The 24,033-nt window shown below is 43.9% G+C and overlaps 1 protein-coding gene across 1 annotated transcript in view; it reads right to left on the bottom strand.

Moving 5' to 3' along the window:
- Positions 1–83: 83 nt before the first annotated feature.
- Positions 84–24,033, bottom strand: part of LOC128733715 (endoribonuclease Dicer-like) — a 33,198-nt gene continuing 9,248 nt past the window's right edge. Inside the window, exons 4-9 of the mRNA XM_053827482.1 lie at positions 23,660–23,982; positions 23,348–23,602; positions 22,840–23,287; positions 22,101–22,770; positions 1,008–3,307; positions 84–653 (exon numbers count right to left, since the gene is read on the bottom strand). Of these exons, the coding sequence (XP_053683457.1) occupies positions 1,045–3,307; positions 22,101–22,770; positions 22,840–23,287; positions 23,348–23,602; positions 23,660–23,982 (3,959 nt within the window). The 3' untranslated portion in view covers positions 84–653; positions 1,008–1,044. The remainder of the gene's footprint in view (positions 654–1,007; positions 3,308–22,100; positions 22,771–22,839; positions 23,288–23,347; positions 23,603–23,659; positions 23,983–24,033) is intronic.

Below are 24,033 nucleotides of genomic sequence, written 5' to 3'. Positions count from 1 at the left end.
ATGGGACTTTCGGAGCTAATAACACGCAAATTATGTTTAGAAAAGGATCTTAAAATATACATACCTATATATTAAATCCTAGCACATCAAATATCACGTGGCTAGGCCGAAGTCTTATTTCCGATTTCCAATAGCTATTGCGTACTTGCTAAAATTCGAAATCATTTTTGGCATTCTTTGAATATAGTGCAATAAGCATTGAAGCAAGTATTTGATTGTAACGATATGGGTTTTAGTACGTACGGACAACTTAAATTACATAACTAAAAGTCTGTTTTACAGAGTAATATTCGGGTTTGGGTCATTTCCGACAAATGCACATCGAACTTAACCGACAGGCTAGAGAGTAATCTTATACCTAACTATTGTTGTTCGTTTAAAAATGCTTACACTAGTGGAAGAGCTAACCTCTTTTGAAGGCACACACACATACACAAATGCTTGCACGTACCGTACGGAGAATGTAACAATTTGAACTCTATAATGCAAATTACTAACTATAGTTAAACTTACTTACTTTTAAACAATTTTGATTTTCTTTTCTATAATCTGGAAATGTTGAGCAGTCAACGGATGAACCAGTCTTCTCGTTCTCGTGCACAAAGATATACGAATAAAACCAACATGAATCGGCAAATAAAAAGCAAAAAAATCTGTTGAAATAAGAAATTAATTACTTATGAAATCTAGAGCACTCGCACGGGCACACTTTTATTAGTTTGAATGAAATGAAAAAAATGAAAGCCATATCCATGGCCTACTAAAATGTAGATTATCAATTTCGTTTTTTTATATATTTTTTTCAACTTTTGACTAGCTCATACCTCATAGCTTTTTTGGAAATAAACAAAATAGACAAAACAAGGAGAAATAAATTTTTAATTTGATTACAGCACGTTACCCAAAAATTAATTTTAAGTAAAGTGGACTGTGAATTAAGAAATTGAAAAAAAATTTAAAGAGCACACGATTTACATGGAATGATGAACCAATCTCTCGCTACTCACCTTTCCAGGAGCAGCGCCTTGCATACACACAGTTGCATCACTGCTGTCTCAATTCCTTGAGAGCTACCTTGGCGGCCGCTCGTTTAGCATCGTCCTTGTTCTGGCCAAAGCCGTACGCCACCTTGGCTTGATTTCGTATGCGGTACTGCAATTTTACCATTACAGTGTCGTCGTCGATCACGGCTTGGCAGAATTTCGGTAGACAATTCGGCTTAAACTCGTACAACTGGCGCACAATTTGGATGGGTGTGTCTTTCGTAAAGTTCAAAATTTCATTATGCATCAGGCCGTAAATCACCTTCCACGTTATTTCCAGATCATTGCCCGAGTCCAAGAAAATTGCTCCCACCAAACTTTCAAATACGTCTCCCAAAGCTTTCGGGACATCGACAAACTCACCAATCTTGTCACTGGTTTCCTCCACCAGCAAACTGACCTGATCGGTAATCTCGTGCTTTTGCAATTCTTGGAAGGCAACAAATTTGTTGACAGTATCGCTAAATGATGCCGATTCCGATAATATGTACAGATGAAGTCCATTTCGGACCAAGAGACAGGCTAAGGTGACATTGTTTACAAGCGCGGACCGAAGATCGGTCAGTTGCCCGGGGCTCATTGTTGGATTATGTTCATAAATATAAGCCGAAATCAAAATATCCAGCACCGCATCCCCGAGGAATTCGAGCTGTTGATACGATCCGGTCAGTCGATTTGTTGGGAATGAAGCATGCGTAAGAGCCTGGAGAAGGTACGCGCGATCCTGGAATCTGTAGTTCAGTATACCTTCTATGCGCGATGGGTTAACTAGGAAAGCATCTAATTCGCTCTGCGAGATGTCGGTTTTCAATCGTTGATTTTGAATTTTATCGTCCAACAATGAAATCAAATTCTGCGCTTTCGGAAGAATTCCCAAATACGACAACATTTTGAATGATCTTTTAACGCCAACCGAACTCACGCAAACACCGAGCAATGCTTCCATTGCATCGGCAGCAACCTTATCATTCATCACCTGCTGGGACAAATAATTTTGCATTGGAGATGGATCCACGTTTTTATTGTCCGCATCCAGCAAAGTCATGAAGTCTTCCAACTTGTCCGAATCGACCGAACCTGATTTCACTTCCTCTTCGGAGAGTTGTAATTTATACAAAATTCTTGCCGATTGGTTGCCTTCGACCATTGCTAGCTTAATTTTTTGCGGTACAGTCGCCAGAGGAGGCTGCCAGTCATTCTTCGGATCGAATTTATGGATTTTCATCATCCCAGGCGTACCAAGCTGCATAGCACAATAGACCAAATTTCGGTTACTGACCAGTTTTCCTTTAACTGCGGTCAGATAACCTTCATGCCAATCTTTATGATGTTTGACCAGATATACCGAGATTGCGAATTTTAAAAAGGCATCGCCTAGCAATTCATTTCTTTCCAGGTCATATACGTCGGCCGATGGTTTGGTGGTTATGGCTTTGATTATATCTTTCTGCTGAACGGTTACCTGGGCGGTGTTTTGAGGCGTTAAGCTTAACATTTTAATTTTAAATTTTTCATCTAGCGGAACATCACCGATCGCTGGGAGGTGGCTCGGGCTACCGCTGGTAGTCCGTCTGTGAATAGCAGTGGTATAGCTGCTACTCATGTTCTTCGCTACATTCTCTCGCAAATTCAAATCCGAGAATTTTCTAACGAATGTGTCGTAGTAATCTATGTCAATTTTCGTAATTTCATCCCACTTCCTATCGATGTCTTCCGGTTCATCTTTTTCTGCCCAAGGCAGAACCAAGTCATCGGTAAAATTATTCAACTGCTCCCGTAACACTTGCGATAGATCTTGTGGCTTGCTCAGTTCCTTTTTCGCCTCTTCATAATCGAATTCGTCGTCCTCGTCATCGTCGCTTTCGAAAATTAATTCGTCGAGCTCCATGGCCTCTGCGGGCCGCTCCTTGTAAATAACATCTAGACTATCGACGATGCGATTCTCCAGACATCCGATACCAACTGCTGTCGCTAGATCTACGCGCAGATTTTCGGCATGTAGCAAATAGTGAATACGATGCAAAACGCTCGGTAGCATTGTAGCTTTAAGCCAATAGTCAGCCGGGAACTCAAAATTGTAGCACAATTCCGGTATTAAAATTTCGTTGAAAGTCCAATGCTTCGAACGTGTGCTTCTGCCTTCTTGCTCAGAACCCGGACTGAGTCGGTTCAAGTATGTGGTAATTCCTTTCACCTCAATTAGGAACTGTTGTTTGTTCACAACGTGCTGATGATATACGGTAGAAAAGTATTCCTCGTACGACCTGTCGAATAAGAAAACAGAGTTTCAGTAATCCAAATTGAATAACTTTTAAATATCGTTGACCAAAAGTGGTCGCTTAATAGCGTATAAAACTCTGTGCCGGGTCCTTTTGTGTGGCCGTCATTAGAGTATCAGGGCAACCTCAAACGCCAGTTCTTCCTGACAAGACGGGCAATGTCGTCCATTAAAACACAGGACCCCACGAACTGACTCAGATATCTCTGCCAATGGCCAATATGTCGTATTTTAACCACAATGATGATAATGACCGATGATGATGGTGATGATGAGAGGAAAAATGCAGGTATAAATGTGCTTTGCCCTGAACTTTTTGTATTGCTTGAGTTGTGAAATGTAGTATAGTGAAGAACTGGAGATTTCGTCAGTCCCGCCTAAAACCGGTTGTTCTCAACCGCGCACCCACCATCAATTTTCCAACACAAACACCCACAATGAATAGGAAGACAAATTTCGAACCATCAGTAGTTATCTTTCACACAGTAGTTATCTTTCAAGTAAATTGAGCGCAGCACGATCTGGGCGTTCGCGGTAGTCGACAGAAGCTTTAAACCATAGAGTCGTCCCCGCATCCCAATCCTCGAGACCATAGAGCTAGTGCACAGTATTTATAAAGGGAACCCGTCACCTAACCCCTAAAACCCACCGCTAGAAATAGTAGTATTGTGAATTAAATGTAATATACTATAAGAGTTGACTTAATTTTCGCTTCTGCTACCGTAGCACCTCTATTATTGCCCGTAATGATTGTAGAATGCTTGTTTGGCATCGAAACCGGGTCTGATTACATTTCTTAACTAACCCTAAGCCTCCGGCAGACCAAATTAATCCGACATTATCCGAAGACATGGGCGTAGTGACGGGGGGGGGGATGGGGGCTTGGGGGTTCAAACCCCCCAGAAGAAGAAATTTCTGCTACCAACGGCTTAGAGCACAGGAAAATTTACGGGATTAGTTGTACGATTCTCGTAGTCGTCGTCAGTAGCATAGACCTCAGGTGGCTCGTACTATTTCAACTAGTCGGGTGCATTCAACTCAATCTTGGGTTACTCGTCGCCTATTTCGCAGGATCTCAGAACGCAAGTCGCAAGACCAAGTTGAGCCATCTCGCACGTTGGCCCCCTCTGTTTAGGGAGCCCGTTGAGTTGTTAAATAAAACCATTTTTTGATTATGACTGTCTGGTCCACCGTAGTTTACCGACTTTCACAAGATGTTCGATCTCCCCAAGTAGTGTAGTAGTGATTCATATACAGTCAAGTCTCGTTTTACGTCCACTATTGGAAGACGGTAAAAAATCGGTCGTAAAAAAGAGGACGTTAATTTTAGACGTAAAACGAGACGACAATAATTCAAATTTCGCACGTAAAAATGTTGACGCAAAAGAAAATCACGATGGACGTAAAAGAAAATTCTAGTGCACCTCCGCCGCTCTTCGCTTCCAACTTTTGCTCCGTCAAATATTGTCATTTACGGTTTTCCGAGTGATTTCTATACCTTTATACTATATATTTATACTAGCTGGCCCGACAAACTTCGTATTGCCACAAATTAACCTGTGTTGTACATAAATCATGAATCTCGGATGATCTTTGTCACTATCTCGAGTTTTGCAAGCCCCACAGTGGGCGGCGCTTCCGACGGCGGGTCACCGGCAACACTCGCGACCGGCTCGTCCTGAATGATCTAGTGTTACTATAGATAGTTTTTGTGGTCTTGTTATTGATTAATGTTTTATGGAAGAGTCTCGAATTTCTCGAGTTGGATTAGTTTTTGAGTTTCGCAAAAATTTCTGTTTTATTTGTATGAGAGTCCATATCCCCCTACCACAGGGGTGAGAGGTTTCTAACTATCATAAAATAAATTCAAGACTCAAAAATCTCCTACATGCTAAATTTGGTTCCATTTGCTTGATTAGTACTCAAATTATAAGGAAATTTGTATTTCATTTGTATGGGAGCCCACCCTCTTAAAAGGGAAAGGGGTCGTAATACACCACAGAAAAAAAATTCTGCCATCTAAAACTCTCACATGCCAAATTTGGTTCCATTTGCTTGATTAGTTCTAATGTTATGAGCAAATTTGTATTTCGTTTGAATGGGAGCCCCCCCCCCTCCTAAATAGGTAAGAAGTCCTAATTCATAATGGGAAAAATGGTTGCCTCCAAAAACACCCACATGCCAAATATGCTTCCATTTGCTTGATTAGTTTTCGAATTATGAGGAAATTTGTATTTCATTTGTGTAGAAGCCCCCCCTCTTGAAGTGTGGAAGGATCCTAATTCACCGTAGAAAATATTTTTGCCTCCAAAAACCTCCACATGCCGAATTTGGTTCTATTTGCTTGATTAGTTCTCGAGTTATGGGGAAATTTGTATTTCATTTGTATTGGAGCCCCCCCTCCTAATGTGGGAAGAGGTCCTAATTCATCACAGAAAAAATTTTTGCCTCCAAAAACACCTACACGCCAAATTTGGTTCCATTTGCTGGATTAGTTCTCGAGTTATGAGGAAATTTGTATTTCGTTTGTATAGGACCCCCCCTCCTAAAGTGGAGAGGGGTCCCAATTCATCATTGAAAAAAAAATGGCTCCAAAAACACACATGCCAAATTTGGTTCAATTCGCTTGATTAGTTCTCGAGTTATGAGGAAATTTGTATTTCATTTGTACAGGAGCCCCCCCTCTTAGAGTGGGGAGGGGTCCTAATTCACCGTAGAAAATTCTCCTGCCCTCGAAAACCTTCACATGCCAAATTTGGTTCCATTTGCTTGATTAGTTCTCGAGTTATGAGGAAATTTGTATGGAAGCCCCCCCTCTTAAAGGGGAGAGGAGTTACAATTCCCCTTATAAAGAGGGAGGGGTCTCAATTTACCATAGAATAAATTCTTGTCACCGAAAACACCCACATGCCAAATTTGGTTCCATTTGCTGGATTAGCTCTCGAGTTATAAGGAAATTTGTATTTCGTTTGTATAGGAGCCCCCCCCCCCCACTTAAAGTGGGGAGGGGTCCCAATTCATCATAGAAAAAAATTTTGTCTCCAAAAACACACATGCCAAATTTGGTTCCATTTGCTTGATTAGTTCTCGAGTTATGAGGAAATTGGTATTTCATTTGTACAGGAGCCCCCCCCATTTAAAGTGAGGAGGGGTCCTAATTCAACATAGAAAATTTTCTTGCCCTCGAAAACTTTCACATGCCAAATTTGGTTCCATTTGCTTGATTAGTTCTCGAGTTATGAAGAAATTTGTATGGAAACCCCCCCTCTTAAAGGGGAGAGGAGTTATAATTCCCCTTATAAAGAGGGGAGGGGTCTCAAATTACCCTAGAATAAATTCTTGTCACCGAAAACACCCACATGCCAAATTTGGTTCTATTTGCTTGATTAGTTCTCGAGTTATGCAGAAATTTGTGTTTCATTTGTATGGGAGCCCCCCCCTCTTAGTGGGGGGAGGGGTCTCTAACCATCACTAAAACCTTTCCTGGCCCCAAAAACCTCTACATGCAAATTTTCACGCCGATTGGTTCAGTAGTTTTTGATTCTATAAGGAACACAGGACAGACAGACAGACAGAAATCCTTCTTTATAGGTATAGATAGTAGAAAGGCAAAACTACCGGTCTAATAAGGGCTATGTACTTAGTCAGCGCGACGGTGAGCCATTCCACTGAACTGTCTGATTGAGCCAGGAAGTCGGCTGTGGTGAGAGTTTAACCGAAAAGCTGATCCCGAGCTGGCGAACCGAGACATCGAAGCGAACGCACCTTTTTCGCTTGGGCGAGACGTTATTAGGTGAGTGGCTTGGCCACGTTAAAACGAGTTCGGGTTCTTCAAGTTTCTTCGACGAGCCGGAACGTCATCACAGAACCTCCGGGACGGGACTATTTCCCCTGGAGGGCCCAATCAGCACAGCGGACAACCAGTCCATTAAAACGGGATCGCGGTAGACGTCACCAAAGCCGCTAATCTCATCCTCGTCACGCATGCACCAGCGACTCGGGGTTGACCAGCGTCAGGGACTATCCGGTACATAACGATAGCAGTTTGGGGACTCCTGGGGCGCAGGTACTCCCATTATTCAACACCATACACACCGATCTCGTGGAAACGGGACCACGGTGGGCGTTATCCAGTCAGCAGCTTTAAACATAACCTCACCGAACCTCAGCGAAGCGTCGAGTGACCCGCTTTGCGGCACACTAGACGTGACCAGACCACCGTAAAATCTGGCCACGCCAAATACGACCAATCAACCACCCCCTCCGTTTACGTCGAATAAACTAACCAGAAAAGGTACGTTTTGTGATAGGTCAGTCCACACATCCGCAATCTCCTCCGTAACCACAACGCCCTGGGACTCGGAAGCAAAAGAGGCCTTCCGTGCCCACTCCACGACTCCCAGACCAGGAGTCGGAGCTTTGGCGGCTTCCCCTTCTGGGTGACTGCGCCTTTCCGAGGCAAGAGCCTCGGATGAAACAAAACACAAACGTTTGGAAAAGTTTCGATCTTACGGATGCTGCAATACACCAGCGCAAAATAGGAAAGGTGCAAATTGAGAATAATCCTTACCGAAACATAACGCAGATTGAAGATAATATGGTTTTGTTAGCTACTGTTGTGCTAATTTCATGGATTCGAGCTTCGCACTTTAGCCCCGCGGTATTCGAACTTTTGCTCCGCTAGTGGAGTAAAAGTGCGTGTTGGATAGTGATGTCACACCCTCGTATGATCGCTACCAACCAAATACACCCTGCGCGCCGCAATAGCTATATTCACCACTTTTGATTGATTAGGCAGAAAGAGAAGGAGTTATCAAATGATCGGGTAGATCATCCACTCGATAAACGATCGTCAGTCGTCTTCAATTACACCCCGAGAACACACGGTAACGAATCAATTATACCGTTATACTTTGGCGCGGAAATTAATAGAATTCAATTTATCTTAAGTTAAATACACATAGTTTATAAATTATTAATAAAGTGTCATTAACTCGCTAAATAAAGCTTACAATAATTAACTCGGTCGAGTCGCGTGTGCTAAATTTGATTCCTTTCATTTACCTATCCGTGGCCATACGGATAAATCCGGATAAAGGAAATCCGGATAACCCATCGATAACGCCAGCCGGATCAACCCCAGGAAACCGGGTGATCTTCAACCGTTCCTCAACCCAACAGCTGGTCCTTCGAACCGGATCGGTTGAAGACCACCAGTAAAAGGACGGATTTTGGTAAATTCCGCACTGACGCCATCCACCATTGTTAAGGCCACACAATTGGTTACCGCCGCCATTGGAAAATGTGGCGCTAAAAGGACCGCCATTGCAAACGACCGCCATCGTATCTTCGCGCGTTTTTCGACGCTCAGCTTGGGTTGATTGGAGAGCAACATTCCTGGAAGGAGACGACGTTTGGTTCCGGCTTAAATAATTTATTTCAAGGCATATTATTTTCGAAAATCACGTGAGTAGCATTCCAAGCTGCTTACGTAATCCGCTGGTGTTTCTCTTTGGTTTTCTTCGGTTTTGGTTCCAGCAAAGATCACTATTGCGTCACGGTTTACTCTCATCCCACCTACTGCACGGAAGTAGGATTTCGGCGGCTCACAATCAACGTTTGTGATAAATAAATACAAGGCATACTATAATTGGTAGCAGGTTAGTACCTCTCCAACGCGATAAAGGCGTTTTAGTTGGTGTTACCCTTGGCGTTTTTGCTTTTCGCGAGTTGGTTCGCGGGTTTTCAGTTGGCGTCACTCTACATAGACGGCCATTTTGGAAAAAGGGCCATCATTGGCATATCATCCGACAACTTCTAGCACTGTACAGGAGCCAGCGAGGAAGCCTGGCGATCGTTCAGCACATTTGGAAACAATTATTCATTGGCATCTTTATTTCGTCTCATTTGGTTGGACATTACATTTATTCAGCGCGTAGGATCGCGCGCTGTGGCAGATTCCCAATTAATTCAAGGCACGAATTTTTTGGGAGAAGGTTAGTACCTCTCCAACACTACACACGTCCCCCACGGGTACTTTTTTGGATTTTTGTTTATTTTCTCGGTCACTGTCATCTGTTGCTGCAATATGTCGAAGCTGCGGGCCAAGCAGACACGGCTGCGAAATTTGATGACATCGTTCAACGTGATCTACACCTTCATGGAAAAATATGAGGCTACAAGTCACTCCAGTGAGCTGGCTTCGCGATTGGAGAAATTGGAGCCTCTGTGGGAGAAGATAAACGAAGCTATTACGGAGGTAGAGTTGGTCGACAATGAGGAAGGGGCGGTAGGCGAGAGGTATGTTAAGGAACTGGTAGAGTTCCAAAATAAATTCTACATTGTGAAAGGTTTCTTAGTGTCTAAACTTCGGGACAATCCCGAGCAAAATGGAGCCTTGCATACGTCTCAGGTGTTGGAGTCCACTATTATACCCCCGCATCATCATGTTAAGCTACCATTGATTAGTCTACCGAAGTTTTCTGGAAAGGTTGAAGAGTGGTTGGCTTTTCGTGACTTGTTCTTATCTCTAATACATTTGTCGACGGAGTTACCAGATATCGAAAAATTCCACTATCTACGGGGTCAGTTGGAAGGTGAGGCATTAGCGGTGATTTCGTCGTTGGCATTAACTCAGGCTAATTATAACATAGCTTGGGAGTTGTTGGTGAAACGGTATTCAAACAGCAAGTGTCTAAAAAGGAAACAAGTGCAGACCCTTTTCGAACTTCCAGCTTTAAAAGGGGAGTCGGTTGCGGAATTACACAAATTAGTGGAAGGCTTCGAAAGGGCGACCAAGGTACTAGACCAAGTAGTACCCCCGGAAGATTACAAGGATTTGTTGTTGATTCATCTTTTAGCCTCGCGATTGGATGATAAAACCCGTCGTAGCTGGGAAGAACACTCGTCGACATTGAAGGAGGAAGGTTTCAAGGATATGATCGAGTTTTTGCTTCGCCACATACAAGTTTTAGAGTCTTTACCAAGCAAACCGGCAACAGAAAATCAACTGCCAACCATCAGGAGGTTTAATCCACCCAGGGTTTCTAGCAACGGATTGACTGATTCGAATGAATATAAGTGTATTTCCTGTTCTGGTTCCCATCCGCTCCACACTTGCCCTATCTTCGAACGGTTATCCATCCGTGATCGGGAAGGCATATTGCGTCAACATTCAGTTTGTAGGAATTGCTTTAGGAAAGGGCACATGGCAAAGGACTGCACTTCCAAATTCTCGTGCAGGCGATGCAAGGAACGTCATCACACATTAGTTTGCTACAAACAGGAAAGGCGACAGGACAAGCAAGACGGTAATTCCAATAATAAACCCACGAATACCGTCCATTCCAACGCGGTTGAAAGGGCGGCCACAGCGTCGATAACGGATGCTGCAACCGTAAATAGTAACGTTGGCAGGTCAGGCACTCGAATTCTTTTAGCTACTGCGGTGATTCGAATCATAGATGATTATGGTAACGAAGTGCTAGCAAGAGCGCTCCTAGATTCTGGTTCGGAGTGCAATATTATATCTACTAAGATTTCGCAAAGGTTACACGTGAAGACACATAAAACCAATATCCAAATATCTGGTGTTGGACAAAGTCCCACAAACACACAGCTAAAACTTAAGGCAACAATCAAATCCAGGCTAAGTGATTATTCCCAAGATATGGAGTTTTATGTTTTGTCAAAGATAACAGAAGATCTTCCAACTTCAGTTATAAGACGAGGAGAATGGAACTTGCCAGCTGGAATACAGTTAGCGGATCCGGAGTTTTTCAAAACTAATGCTATCGATGTGTTACTAGGTGGAGAGTTTTTCTTCGACTTTTTCCCAATGAAGCAACGAGTACCACTAGGAAAGGAAATGCCTATGCTCGTTGTATCCGTGTTTGGTTGGTTGGTTACAGGACGTTGCGGTTTGGGCCAAGGTGCGGCATTAACCGTTTGTCAACATTCGGTTATTTCGGAGTCCATGGAGCAGCTGATGAGCAAGTTCTGGGAATGTGAGGAAGGGCATTCAGCCTCGAGTTATTCGGTAGAGGAAACCATGTGCGAGCAGCAATTTGTGGAGACAGTTAAGCGAGGAAACGATGGGCGTTACACGGTTGGATTACCAAAATCTCAAAATTACCTGGCTCGACTTGGCGAGTCCAAATCAATCGCTTTTAGGCGTCTGTTGCTGCTTGAAAGAAGGCTATCCCGAGATGAGGCATTAAAAGACGAGTACCATACTTTTATGAAGGAGTACGTGGATCGTGGCCACATGAGAAAAATTTCCGTGAACCCAACTGAGGCTGTTGGGAGTTATTATCTTCCTCATCATCCTGTTGTTAAGGAGACAAGCACTACAACCCGCGTCAGAGTGGTGTTTGACGCATCTAGCAAAACATCTACTGGAACGGCTTTAAATGATATTTTGTTGAACGGACCCGTCATACAGGATGATCTACGCTCTATTATTTTACGAAGTCGAATTTATCCCATTATCCTGGTGGCGGACATCGAAAAAATGTTTCGTCAGATCAGGATGGATACCAAGGATCTGCCCTTGCAAAGGATCCTTTGGCGGTTTTCCCCAGAACAGCCCGTGGACACATACGAGCTCCTCACCGTTACTTACGGTACGAAACCAGCACCGTTTTTGGCCACCCGGACCTTGAAGCAGTTGTCGTCAGACGAGGCCGCTAATTTTCCAATAGCGTCTGATCGGATGGTTAAAGACGTTTACAAGGATGACGTGATTACCGGAGCAAGAACCGTCAAGGAGGCGAGAATTATCCGGTCCGAGTTGGATGAAATGCTACAGAAGGGAGGGTTCCGGTTACGTAAGTGGGTGTCGAATAATGACGAGGCACTTAATGGCATCGCCGAGGACAATCTGGCACTTCCTCGAGGAACAGGTATCGACTTCGATCGTGAACGTACCGTTAAAACTCTCGGTCTGGTATGGGAACCAGAATCGGATACATTCAGATTCAAAATCAATTTCGTATTGTTACCGGATGCAGAACTCACCAAACGAAAGGTTCTGTCATGCATTGCGAAGGTGTTTGATCCTTTAGGGTTGATTGGTCCGGTCGTGACAAAGGCAAAAATGTTTATGCAGCAAATTTGGCAGTTTAAGGATAAGGAAAACAAGCCGTTAGGTTGGGACGACTTGTTACCACCAACATTTGTAATGATTTGGAAGGAGTTTTACCATCAATTGCCAAAACTAGATGAAATCCGTATACCTCGATACGTATCTTGTCCTGATGCAACATCATTCCAGTTGCATACATTTTGCGATGCCTCGGAAAAGGCTTATGGGGCTAGCATATACTTACGGTCTCAACAAGGTGACGATAAGGTCACAGTCGTTCTGCTTTCCTCTAGGTCCCGAGTCGCGCCACTAAAGCGGCAAACGATTCCCCGCTTGGAATTATGCGGAGCACGGTTGGCAACAGAATTGCATCAAAAGGTCACCATTTCATTGGCAATTAAATGTGAATCATTTTTTTGGACGGATTCTAAAACGGTGCTGCAATGGCTTGCGCAGCCACCGAACACTTGGTCAACATTTGTTGCGCATAGGGTTTCGTTTATCCAGCATAATACTCAAAATTGCCATTGGAATCATGTACCCGGAATACTAAATCCATCCGATCAATTATCCAGAGGCCTGGATCCAGAACAAATAGCAACCGAATCTAGCTGGTGGAATGGGCCAGCGTGGTTAATGAAAAAACAAAGTGACTGGCCGAAACTGCCAGATACCACACTTCATGTAGAAGACGCAGAAGACGAACGTAGGAGGACACTTGTTACCGTGGCAACTCCGATAGAACCGTTCAACGACTGGATTTTTTCCTTATTTTCAAGTTATTCCAAACTAATACGGGTTACAGCATATTGCAGGAGGTATCTGCATAATTTACAAGCAGCGAATTCGACTAGACTCAAATCAGTTCCACTAACAACTTTAGAACTACGTAATGCTGAAATCAGTCTTGTTCGATTAGTACAGCAAGAGGTTTTCCCCAAGGAAATGAAACTTCTTTCTAATAATGAGTCGGTTCATCGTGGCTCTCGACTTCGTTGGTTCAACCCTATCTTAACATCGGAAGGCATTATTCGCATCGGGGGGCGATTAGGTAAATCGGACCTACCAGACGATGCAAAACATCCAATGGTCATTGATGGTAGTCATCAGTTTTCCAAGCTGCTAGCAGAATACTACCACAAGAAATTGTTACACGCTGCTCCTCAGCTTCTTTTGAGCTCTATACGACTTCGATTCTGGCTATTAGGAGGGCGAAGATTGTGTAGACTAACCACCCAACGCTGTCTTACTTGCTACCGAATGAAACCCACACTTCAGCAGCAGTTTATGGCTCAACTGCCCGCTCCGAGAATTAAGGCAGCTCGTCCGTTTTCAACAACTGGTGTGGACTATTTTGGTCCAGTGTACATACGCCAGGGATACCGAAAGGGAACTGCTAAGGCCTATGTAGCAGTGTTCATCTGTTTTTGTACCAAGGCGATACACCTAGAGTTGGTGTCCGACCTGTCGACAGCTAAATTTATACAAGCTCTTCGTCGCTTCATCGCCCGCAGAGGACCTTGTCACGATATTTACTCCGACAACGGGACTAATTTTGTCGGAGCCAGGAACACATTAGCTGAACTTCTACGATCCCTAAAAACCCATGCTCGCAACGAAGAAATTCAGAAGGTGTGCAGTGACGAAGGTATAAATTGGCACTTTAACCCCCCTGCCGCCCCCACTTTGGTGGATTGTGGGAGGCCGCAGTTCGATCCACTAAGAAACATTTACTTCGAGTCTTAGGCAACTCCCCCGTCTCATACGAAGATTTTACCACTCTCCTCGTACAAATAGAAGGTTGCCTCAATTCTAGGCCCCTCACACAGCTTTCGGACGACCCCACAGTCCTCCAACCGCTCACGCCAGCTCACTTCCTCGTTAATTCATCGCTCCAAGCACTTCCCGACAAGAACTATAGTGGGATCCCAACCAATCGGCTTTTACACTGGCAGCGTATCCAGCAGCAACTACAGCATTTCTGGCGACGTTGGCACACCGAGTACCTGTCACAACTTCAGGCACGAGTAAAAAACTGGCAACCATCTATCAAAATCGAACCAGGTCGACTTGTCATCATCGTAGACGAAAATCAACCATCCATGAAATGGAAATTGGCCCGGATTGATCAAGTACATCCATCGAGCGACGGTGTAGTACGCGTAGTGACTCTACGCACAGCAACAGGTTACCTGAAACGATCAGTAACCAAAATCTGTATGCTTCCTCTACCAGCTGAAGACCCACAAAGAATTAGTGATCTTCAGAAGCATTCGACTGAAATTAAGTAATTTCAGGGTGGGTCGGGATGTTGGATAGTGATGTCACACCCTCGTATGATCGCTACCAACCAAATACACCCTGCGCGCCGCAATAGCTATATTCACCACTTTTGATTGATTAGGCAGAAAGAGAAGGAGTTATCAAATGATCGGGTAGATCATCCACTCGATAAACGATCGTCAGTCGTCTCCAATTACACCCCGAGAACACACGGTAACGAATCAATTATACCGTTATACTTTGGCGCGGAAATTAATAGAATTCAATTTATCTTAAGTTAAATACACGTAGTTTATAAATTATTAATAAAGTGTCATTAACTCGCTAAATAAAGCTTACAATAATTAACTCGGTCGAATCGCGTGTGCTAAATTTGATTCCTTTCATTTACCTATCCGTGGCCATACGGATAAATCCGGATAAAGGAAATCCGGATAACCCATCGATAACGCCAGCCGGATCAACCCCAGGAAACCGGGTGATCTTCAACCGTTCCTCAACCCAACAGTGCGAATCGGCACTTGATCAGAAGAAAGAAGAGTTTATTTTGCAAAACACTCTTACCGCAGATGATTTATAGTTGAATTGAGTTACTGCATCACTATAAAATATATTATGTTGCTGTCTTTCTTTATATCTCACGAAAATTGATGACAACTTCAAACATCGCACTTATGCCCCACCCTACTCTATATGTAAACAGTGTTTAATGTTGAAGTAAGATTCGAGGCGCTATTAACATATATTTAAAAACAATCGAATTTTCTCAACCTGTACCTGTACTCAACCCCTCTGATTTTTTGTGAAATGAAGAAACCAAAATAGCTTTCGAATAAAAATAATTCTGCATTTTCTGAACAAACTTCTCAAGGTTAGGCTATGTCAGATTTTTTATTTTGTGAAACCCGTCCTAAAAAATTTCTGGCTACGCCCCTGTTCGGAGATATTAGTGATATTTCCGGTTTCAGTCTTGTAGATTTTCTTCAGGTTCCGCTTGACGATGGCACAATACTTCTCGGTTTGGCGGAGCTCTGTGGCATGTTGGAAGGCTTCTTCTCCTTGGGCATTACCTGCAAGTTGTTGGTGGCATACCATACTATTGAACAATCGCGCCACTGCAGGAAATGCATCAAACGTCTTTACAGGCACTCGTCTACGTAGACATCTTGGTTGATGATTTCGGTTACAGATAGTCTATCAAACCAGACATCTCTTAGCTAACTTCGAATTTCATATGCTTGAAAGTGTCTGCCAGTTTTCCCCTTCCCGTTGCCGATTGTGTGGGTATAAGCCTCCTGATGAGCCAGCAGTCTGGCGTAGCGCCTCCATCGCCGCTCCATCGTTTTCCATCGCCGCTCGTATTGTGAAGGAGGAGACCTCCATGGACGGCATACTATCAGGAGATGACTCGGTGGAAGATGCTATCGTGGCTAAACAGCAACGAAGTGAACGAAACCGCAAAGGTGTTAGGGCTGCATTGGGACCCGTACGCCGATACACTGAAGATCGCCCATCATCCGAATCCAGCTGTGAAACAATCACCAACGAAACGTACGTTGTACTCCGAGATCGTCGGATTCAGCGACCCCCTATGGACTGGTTGCGCCAATTACCGTCTTGGTGAAACTCCTCCCCTAATGCGTCTCCGTGACATCAAGATCCCTCGGTGTGTGATTTTGGACAATGCAGTCGCCTACGAGCTCCATGGTTTTTCGGATGCTTCCACAGCGGCTTCGTCTTCTTACCAGTAAATCCAAATTGGCCCCTTTAAGCAAGCTCATTATCCCACGGATATAATTGCGCGCTTGTTGACCCGTTTACTTACGAAGATACATTCGTAAGTCATCCAGTCATGTGTTACCGGTAAGTTTTGGTGGGAACATGTCCGATCCCATCAGAATCCAGCCGTTGTCATCTCTCGCGGACAGCTACCCGAAGATTTCATAATCAACATCCCCTGGTACAGTGGTCCGAGTTACCTTGAAGTGGTGTGCTACGAAGTTCCAGAAGAGATACAAGTCGAAGCTCTTCCGGAAAGCTACCATCGCCATCTCTGATGTAAGAACAGATACGTATCCATTCTTCTCCAATTATAACAATTTTCGCAAGTTAAAACGAATTGTTGGCTACATTTTTCGGTTTGCTGTCAATTTCCGTAAGCAGAATCCATCGAGAACTGAGACGTTCATGACCATCGCCGTGCAACAGAAACCATCATCCACGTCGTACAGCATGCACACTTCGTAGACTCGTAATCATACGAGTCCTCGACAATGAACCATGCAAGAAGCTAGGAAATCTTCGTCCTATCTACACCAACGGTATGCTCCGTGTTGGTGGCCGACTTGACCGATCGCTATTACCTTTTGAAAATCGCCATTTATCTTACCCGATAAGGATCCGGTAATTCTGATTTCAATTCAATTCATTTATTGTCCGATAGCGTAAGGCAAGCCTTTTTTAATCTGCTATCTCCGATCTTACTATGTCAGTATTGTACAGTTTTCTATTATTATATCTAATACTAATAAACTAATTTGAATTTGTATGTAATAAACTAATGTCGGTTCCAATAATCTAGAGAGCCCCTCTAAAAAAATGCTTCTGACGGTATTTGCTTTACTGATCTAGGAAGAACATTCCAATTAACCACACCAAATACAAATAGCGAGTTAGAGTAACCAGAGGTAGTGTGCGCAGGAACTACTAAATTTTGATGCCGTTGTCCTCGAAGAAAATTTAACCTCTGGTAAAGCGGTGCAGGATACTGCGAGATTTTTTTTAATACCCTCCTCTGACCCCCACACCAGATGATGAGCTTGTGTAAAAACAGACACGAACGATGAATGAAGAGCCGATCCAAAAGACATCCGAAGAGGTTTCGCTGTAGATGGGTGACGGAAGACTAGCGATTCATGCCGTATACATAGCGAACACAACTGTTCAATGCCACGTGCAGTTTATTCATGGCAGCGGCGCTTGGTTTTACATGCACTACATCACCGAAAATGATGCGGCAAGATTAGCGCCTTGAATAATTTCATCTTGGTAGCAGTCGGTGCTCCAGCAGTGGTGCAACGCAATGTTCGCAGAGCAGCATATATCCTACCACATTGCTGATTAATCATGCTATCCCACAAAAGATCTTCACGAAAGAGATACCCTAAGTTCATCACACTAGCAGCAAATTGGATCGGCTGGCCATCTATGATTACCGGAGGTATTTCCGATGAATTCAAACGATTATTTCTACGATATCTCATCCACAGCGCGCTACTCTTGGAGTTATTTATATGCAAGTCGTTTTTTTCTAGACCACGCAGATATACGGCACAAATCATCGTTAACAATACTAACAATTTCTGCTGCAGGAACACCATTTCGGAGAACGTACAGCTGAACGTCATCGGCATACATTTGGATGGAGCAGTACTTGAGTACATTAGGAACGTCGTTGATATAACAGCAGGACAGCATAGGGCCAAGCACAGATCCTTGTGGAATTCCGGAACAAACTTCAGCACATCGTGAGAATCGACCCGCACATGATACAGTTTGCATACGTTTCGAAAGATATGATGCAATAAGGCTTACAGCCTCGGCAGAAAATGCGAACTGGGTAATTAACTTCTTACACAGTGTAAAATGGGAAACCGTGTCAAATGCTTTTGAGAAGTCCAGCTTCCAGACATCGGGGTAGATTGCAGTTTCAATAACTCTGTTAAACAGGAAACAGATCTGCTCGACGACCAGCGGAAGAAGAATCTTGATGAATTTTATTGGAATACCATCAGACTCAACAGCATTTGACGTACCCCAGACAGCATTAATTACTTCCCATGTTTCAATATGTTTGAATCGAAATACTTCCGCCGGGGATGCTCCAACTGCTGCTTGCTGGTACAGGTGCTGTACAGGTGAACAGTTAGACAGAAAAGTATTATTCACTTCGTCAGGATCAAAATTGCAGTCGACTGACGACACTTTGCGACAAACACCTAGGCTTTTCAAAAATCGCTCAAAGTAAACTTCTTTTGCTCGCCGGAATAATAAACTGGAACGATTTCTCAGTGGTTTGAAATGCTGGTGTTTTGTATGTTTCAAGTATGAAGGAGATTGTTGCCATTCTTTATATGCTAGCTCCCGTTCCAAGATAGAACGTCGAACATCAGCATTGAACCAAGAATTAGATCTTTTGTTAGCCTTTGCTTCTCGAAGCGGTATATACTCGTTGTGAATCGTTTTCATCTGGTGAGTGAAAAAACTTGCTAGCTGGTTAACTTCTGTCGAAACGTAAAATTCATTCCATGGAACCGACAGAACGGCATTGGACACGGCTTGCGCGTCAAAGTCTCTGAAAGTGATTTTCTGCTCTTCTCTGGTAACCGCGAAGTCCAAGGAAGCAAATATCAAATCGTGCTGTGAAAGCCCGGAGAAGCCAACCTGGCTGAAACGAAGAGTGACAAGCAAGTCCAACTGCGAGCAGCCAGAGTCGTGGAAAAAAGTAGGTTCTTCGCCTGTACTTGTCATAGAAAATGATTGAAATACCGATGTTAGATTTTCCTGCCTTCTGCTCGACCGCAACAGATCAGTATTAAGATCACCAATTAAAACAACATTCTTGCAAGAGTCTGAAAACATACACATCTTATCAGCGATGAATCGAGAGCAATCATTCTCAGGCGGGTTGTAGATCACTAACAGTAATATCTTTCCGTTGTTCACTTTAACATCAAGGGCCAAACATTCCGTTTTATCTTCCGCATCACATGTGAGTTCAGTAGAAAACAATTTGGTGCACTGTAAATAGAAGCGAAAGTACACGATAATACCCCCTCCACGTCTGTAACTGCGATCGTTGCGAATCATAGAATATCCCGGAACAGATATACAGTTTTCACTTTTCCTCTCAGTCAGCCAAGTTTCCGTGAAGCAGGCAATCCCAATTTTGGAACTTTGCAGTGCAAGCTTAACTTCCTCAAACTTATTGAATCTGCGTGCACAAAGACTCTGAGCATTACCGTGAACAATATTCAATGATCCAGAAAGCAGAACGGCATTCATTACCGCTCCTGGAATATTCGCTGTTGTAGTGAAGTGATTACTAACTCTAGGTTGGGCCATTGAGAGACAAGAAGCATTTTTTAGAGGGCTGCGATGCGACAAATAATGAACAATCTTCAAAAACAGAGTAAAACAATTTTAAAGAATTTGTTTACGAGTAAACGTGCAGTTGTTCTTCGGAGTGTACGGCTACATTTGGACCGTCCGCTGTTGTTTTGATGTACACAATCCCGAGTCTACTGAACACCGAAGAAACCTTGCCAGCCTTTTTCAAGCGCAACGCAGTAGTCTTCACCACGAGCAGCCACTGTGTTTTCGAGCTCTACAGGCAGTGCATACTAAGCTCGTTGCTCACACACACCGTAATTTGAATTCCGTAATTCATCGGTTCATCCAGCATGTGCACGTCGAGCTTCTCCACCTCGGGCAAACAGGTCTGCTGAATGCTGTTCGTCAAAGGTACCGGACAACGCCACCAACTTCCGAGGTGCAAATCATGAATCGAACAGCCTATACCAGCAGTTCCAGAATCAGTCAGCTTTGTCCCAGTCCCAGCGGCCATGAAATCCCGTAAAACACATCTGAAGCGTGTCGTCGGCAACGTGAAGTTAACATATGAAGAGCTTTCGACCGTCGTGGCTCAAATCAAGGCCGTCTTGAATTCCCGCCCTTTATTCGCCGTCTCGAATGACCCGGTTGAATGACGTTAGCCCGGACTCTGCGTTAGTCGTTTGCATGGTTCCAGAAAAACTTCGGATGATGCTTCAATCTTCGTTGAATACCGCGAAAAGCACTGGCGGTTGACTCGCCTTTACAAATTGTTCACCCTCCGGTAGTGGAGTTTTAGTGAAAGCGTCCGAAACGTCGTGAATCGGCTTATCATTGATGCTTTGTTGGTCAGCTTTACGGAATTTATCTGAGATTGCCGCTAGACATTTATCGAAATACCGCAAGAGATAATCATCAATGCAGACGATCAGAAGAGGACGGTGCGGAACTCCGTTGATTAACGAGCATGGAGCCGCTGAGATCAATGGGGCCTTGTCCTTGCTCTCGTTGACGATATGATCGGCTTGATGAAGCATTGCAGCACTACAGTTGTCCATGGACCGTAGAATTTTCAGCATCAGAATCGCTATGGGCGGGTTTCCACGACTATCTCATCAAGCGGCGAAACGTCTCTCATAGCTGAGAAAACTACCTGGCATTGAGCGTCAATTATATCGTTGGGACGAATGCGATCAGGTGGGATGTATAAGGCACATAGAAAAAGTATGCAATCACTCAGCTTGATGGCCGTCCAAACCTGCTCTACAGCTACACAGTTCCATGAGCCATTCTCGAGGGCTTTCGCTTCCAATCCACGACGGATCCAAAACTTGACTGGAAATCGTCTGAGGGTTGAGCCAGTTGAGGTAGGTAGGTAGGAATTCATTCCGCCGACGTTATGATAGAAGACTACGACATCTTACTTGCGACTTAGGGTCGGTAGAAGGCCTGGCCGAGACGGAGCAATCTTCGCTGAGATCAACGTTGTCCTCAGTGCTGTGAATTGGATCGACATCAGGCAGTGAATGAACTAATTCTTGAGCATACTTGCCTGAGGAGGGAATTTGGAAGACTCCTGATTCACATCTAACCACAGTTCCGCGGTCATTTATCCGAATACTGGTGGGAAACAACAGGACTGGACTAGCAGAACCAGAAGCTTCAGATAGCCCAACGTTTTGTAGGGAAATATCAAGCGGGCTTCATGGGTGCTCGCGCCGCTGCGGACCAAATTTTTACTATCCGACATATCTTGAGGGAATGTCGGGGCTAAGAGGTGCCCTCACATCACATCTTTATTGATTTCGAAGCATCATACGGTACAGTCGTTCGAGACCAGCTGGGGCAGATAATGCACGAACAACACGGTTTTCCGAATAAACATTAGATCGAGTGTCGTGTTTCGTGCGCATCTCGAGGACGCTCTTAAGTTCCTTTAAGACGAAACGAGGGTTAAGACAAGATGATGGCTTATCCTGATGCTTTCATCAAGGATAATCGCCGCCGTACGAAGCTGACAATGTACAAAACCCTTATCAGACTGGTAGTTCTTTATGGACTATAAGCTGTGACGCTATAACGCTGTTCGAGTAGAAGATGCAGCGGACGGTGCAAGATGGCTCGACCAAGTCGAGACTGATTTGCGACTTGTGAGACGACTGGGAAATAGGCGATGAGTGGCGAATTAGTAGAACGGAAACGACTGCTTGGCACAGTACGAGCCACTTCGTCTCTCGTAAATAAACAGTTAAAATGCTGTAAAAACTAGACACAGATATAACCACTCTCTAACACTCACCTGTACTGCGGATTGGGGAACGGACTCTCCGGAGTCAGATGTTCATGCACCATCGTTACCACGTAAAATTGTTCCATGTTATTTTTATACCACGGCAGAATGACACGATGATGATACCGGTCTGGATCGAATCTCATTCTCTCGCGAGCTCTCGGTGCTAGTTCGGTTGGCTCTTCAAGGTATGGAAATTGTTTCACGATCGGCCAGTCGATCTCCTGCGAATGCTTCAACGGTACGATGAGAAAACTGTTGGCGTCGTTCGAATTGTCTACAACCAAAAACTGTTTCCACAATTTAAGCATGTCACGGAAAACCATAACGTGGAATTTTTTCAGCTCTTCTAATTCCGCTACACTGCCAGCGTTCGGTAGTACGATCGGTTCCGGGACTATCTGAACGTCGATCAATCCAAGAGTGACGAATAGTTTTATTCCTGCCAACATCGGTAGAGCTTTGGTAGTCATGATACCGAAATTGTTCTCGCTGCTGTACAGCTGATGGAAAATCTTAATATTTTCGTTTGAAGGATCTTGCTCAAACCCAGCTTTTATGCGAATGATGTATAGGAAGCAGGGCTTGCCTGGTTGCGGGCAACAATTGGTTGTTTGAGGCGGATTTTTGATGCTATGACTGCGTAAGCATTTTGCCGTTCCAGCCACTTTAGCGCGATCTAAAAAGTCAAAAAAGGTATGTTCCTGTCACCAAAAACTATGTTACAACCACTTAGCGTGGCACTTACCATCCGCAAACTTGTTCCAGTGTTCAAAATAAACATTACTTAAGCTTTCCAATTGCCGCTTACTATCGATCGGAATTAAGTAATCGCTCAGCTCACCCTGTTCGTATAACTTCTTACAGGCATTGAATGCTGCAGAACGTTTTGCTAATTTGACGTTAGTCATGGGAGCACTTGCTATTTTTTCCCGAACCGTTGATTGCAGCGGAAGCAGAACGCTCACAACAATTTTACCATTCGGGAGATCGGTCCGTTCCCAAGACACGTTGGTATTCGTGAAGGCATCCCGTGGCATACCCATGCAATATCGATTCAGCAACTGAATCGACGATAAGGCGTCCAATTTTGCTCCTTTGGGCGTGAAAAAAGGCGGTATAATTTCATTCATCAATTCTTTGCGAACATCTTCATCCAGTGGATCCGGGCGATTAATCGTTTTTCCAATAAGACACTGGAGCGAAAACGAAACGTATAATTAAACTGAAAGGAAGCGTCAGCTTGCAAAACTAACCTTTCTCAATTCCTCTTCGAAGCTTTTATACAATACATAATTTTTAAGGAACTTATCTCGGTCAGCATCATTCACGAAGACAACGTACTGGCTGTCCTCCATCCTTGCTCGTCCTTTGGATTGCTCATAAGACGCGAACGTTTGCGGATGGTCGTATTTAACAACCATATTGCACATTTGCAAATCAATGCCTTCCTCTAGCACGTTCGTAGCCACTATAACATTGATTTCATTTTTTTTAAACCGATCCAGCACCTTCAATAGAAATCAATAATCTTAAGTAACTGTTACCGAGCAAGCAACATGCATCACCTTGCGGTCCTTTTTCGCCCTCAAAATTTGCTCGATGGATTCTGGCATATTCCCATTGTTGCCGACCATAAAATCCGGCACGATGAAGTCTGCATCCTCCGTTTCAGAAAAGTATATCTTAAGCAAATGGTACAAAACCTTAGCGGAAAAACGGCGTTGCACAAAAATTAAAGCCTTAGCTGTTTTATCGTAGCTCGTATGATAGCTTTCCTCCAGATAGTTGATAAGCTGACGAGCTTTAATGGATGAAAATCTCGTTAATTTTTGTTTCATTGGCATCCCTTCCATTAACCTTTCCATTCTGTGCCGCAGAGTCTCGCAGTCTAGGAAAAAACAAAAGTATCAACCGGCAGATCAAGCAAAATAAATTTCTA

This window comes from Sabethes cyaneus, chromosome 2 (assembly GCF_943734655.1).
Source record: "Sabethes cyaneus chromosome 2, idSabCyanKW18_F2, whole genome shotgun sequence".
Lineage (NCBI taxonomy): Eukaryota > Metazoa > Arthropoda > Insecta > Diptera > Culicidae > Sabethes > Sabethes cyaneus.
Note: the sequence above shows the minus strand (reverse complement) of the source record. Positions and strands in the feature narration are given on the sequence as shown.